This window comes from Pteropus vampyrus, unplaced genomic scaffold (assembly GCF_000151845.1).
Source record: "Pteropus vampyrus isolate Shadow unplaced genomic scaffold, Pvam_2.0 Scaffold381, whole genome shotgun sequence".
Lineage (NCBI taxonomy): Eukaryota > Metazoa > Chordata > Mammalia > Chiroptera > Pteropodidae > Pteropus > Pteropus vampyrus.
The window spans coordinates 255,883-258,640 of record NW_011889162.1 but is presented as its reverse complement, the minus strand read 5'-3'; the positions used below and the strand labels follow the sequence as shown (position 1 = coordinate 258,640).

The 2,758-nt window shown below is 57.7% G+C and overlaps 1 protein-coding gene across 1 annotated transcript; it reads left to right on the top strand.

The window, feature by feature from the left end:
• Positions 1-6: 6 nt before the first annotated feature.
• Positions 7-2,310, top strand: GBX2 (gastrulation brain homeobox 2). Its single transcript, XM_023523190.1, has 2 exons — positions 7-314; positions 1,316-2,310. Exons 1-2 carry the CDS (start codon positions 83-85, stop codon positions 1,837-1,839), a joined length of 756 nt encoding a protein of 251 aa, XP_023378958.1. The 5' UTR covers positions 7-82; the 3' UTR covers positions 1,840-2,310.
• Positions 2,311-2,758: the final 448 nt, after the last annotated feature.

Sequence of the window (2,758 nt, the reverse complement as noted above, 5' to 3'; positions counted from 1 at the left end):
GCAGCCCGCGCTGCCGCCCGCCCACCCACACCACCAGATCCCCAGCCTGCCCACCGGCTTCTGCTCCAGCTTGGCGCAGGGCATGGCGCTCACCTCCACGCTCATGGCCACGCTGCCCGGCGGCTTCTCCGCGTCTCCCCAGCACCAGGAGGCGGCGGCCGCTCGCAAGTTCGCGCCGCAGCCGCTGCCTGGCGGCGGCAACTTCGACAAGGCGGAGGCGCTGCAAGGCGACGCTGAGGACGGCAAAGGCTTTCTCGCCAAGGAGGGCGCGCTGCTCGCCTTCTCCGCGGCCGAGGCGGTGCAGGCGTCGCTCGGTGAGTCAGCGGCGCGCGCGACCCGGGCGCGGGGGCGAGCCAGCTCCGGGTTCCCGCCGGGGCTGGAACCCCCGCCCGACCCCTGTCCCGGCTACCCCCGCTTGGGAAGCGGCAGGACGCGGCCCAGCTGCGCCGCAGGGCCTCGGGTGGGTGGAAGTATATAGAGCCACGCGCAACAAGCAGTGTCCCCGGGTGTGTGTGTGGGGGGGTGGCATTTATCCCCCGGAGCCAGCTGCTGCGCAGGGCGGCATATCTGTCAGGCGGCAAGTTTGGTCGAATCTACCCCCGTGCCTCCTGCTCCGCGACCTGGGTCCTGGGTGGGGTTCAGCTTTAAGGGGAGGCAGGCTGAGCTGCTCCTAGCAGGAGTGCGTGTGCCCGGGGGTGCCGGGCCCTATAAACCCCCTTCGCGAGGCTTGCTGTTTGCCTGGGGGAATCGCATTCTTGGGAGGCTGCGTGTCGGCGTGTGTGTGTTGGGGTGTCTGGTGGGAACTTTCCCTAAGGCTACCAAACTTACCTTTGACCAACATCTGTCTCAAAAAAAAAAAAAAAAAAGACACGGTCTATGATCTGCACCTCCCTGCGCCTCCACTGTGGCTGCGACGAAATTGAGGTTCACAAAATTTTCACTGAGGGGCATCGTGAGCTTCCCCTCAGTCCTCACCCAGCCCCCACCCCAGGACAAAGAGGACGCTGTCTTGGGCCTCATGCCTCCCGTTACTTCGGCCTTTAGCTGCCGGAGGCTGGGAGGGTGCAGAGGGGCATGGCGGGCCCCTTGAGTGATGGATCTGGGCAAAGGGCCGTCGCCTGTCCTGTCTCCTCCTCTCCTTTGAGCTTTCTCACGCCCCCCCCCACCTCCACCCCTCAAAGGCCAGGAAATCACAATGTGTTAATGTCATAGAAAGACAATTCTCTAAGGGGGAAAATGCCCACGTGACGGCGGGAAGGGGAAAGGAAGGCCGGTGTGCGAAATGTAATAAAACGCCGTTTGGTTTTGCTTTCAGTCGGGGCTGTCAGAGGGCAAGGGAAAGACGAGTCAAAGGTGGAAGACGACCCGAAGGGCAAGGAGGAGAGTTTCTCGCTGGAGAGCGATCTGGACTACAGCTCGGATGACAATCTGCCCGGCCAGGCGGCTCACAAGGAGGAAGAGCCGGGCCACGCGCTGGAGGAGCCCCCGCCCAGCGGCGGCACCGCAGGCAGCACCACGTCCACGGGCAAGAACCGCCGGCGGCGGACCGCCTTCACCAGCGAGCAGCTCCTGGAGCTGGAGAAGGAGTTCCACTGCAAAAAGTACCTGTCGCTGACCGAGCGCTCGCAGATCGCCCACGCCCTCAAACTCAGCGAGGTGCAGGTGAAAATCTGGTTCCAGAACCGCCGCGCCAAGTGGAAACGCGTCAAGGCCGGCAACGCCAATTCCAAGACAGGGGAGCCCTCCCGGAACCCCAAGATCGTCGTCCCCATCCCTGTCCACGTCAGCAGGTTCGCCATTAGAAGTCAGCACCAGCAGCTGGAGCAGGCCCGGCCCTGAGGGCCTGACCACGGAGAAGCCACCGCCACAGCGCTGGAGGGAACCCAGGGTGGACACTGCCACGTTTGAAGCAAAACTCAGTCACCCCTCACCCCCAACTTTGGACATCCCAAGTAAATTGAGAGTATATTCATTAAACAGGCTTAAAAGACTGCTTTCGGAGGGGCTACAGCTACCGCTGAAGACACACTAAATATTTATTATACTACCCTACTTTGTACATAGATATCTATATAGACTGGATCTCAGCTGCAGTATTTTGAAAGTTAGAGGACCACACCACCCAGTAATATTCTCCACTCACATCCCAGAAGAAAACAAACCTCTGCTGTAATCCACCACCCATAGCAGCCACCTTTCCATACTTTTCCAAAGGTAACCATGACATACAAGAAACACGCTGGGGTTGACACTTATTTTTGTTTCTATTCTGGCTTTTTTAGTTGACTGAAAAGCAGACGTTTTGAGGTAGCCTGGAAATTTGCTTTGCTTCGGTTTTGCCTGGCTTTCTTTCCTGGGGTTGCGTATATCCGATCTGAGCCATGTCTGAAGCACGTCTCCGTTCTGTTTAATTTATTTCAATGTAGCTTATTTTCATATAAGTTATGACATTTAAACAATCTCAGTCTTGTGAATAATAAAAAGGAGAGAGAAAGAGGGAAAAAAAAAAAAGACGGACGCCTGGGTCTCATGAGTGTGTCCAGATTCAGCTGTTTCGAGGGCACCGCCGGCTTGTGGCTGGGCAGCTGGTCTGGGACCAGGACGGGATAAACATCCTCTGGCCATGTCTTCTCAGGCTGGCTGGACATGAGCCACACGGCGCCTTACCAGGGTTTACATTGGAAAGCAAGAGCTCCATTTGGGCTATAAATTTAAGAAAACCTATTTTTCATCTTAGAAATCTAATAATCCCCTTTGC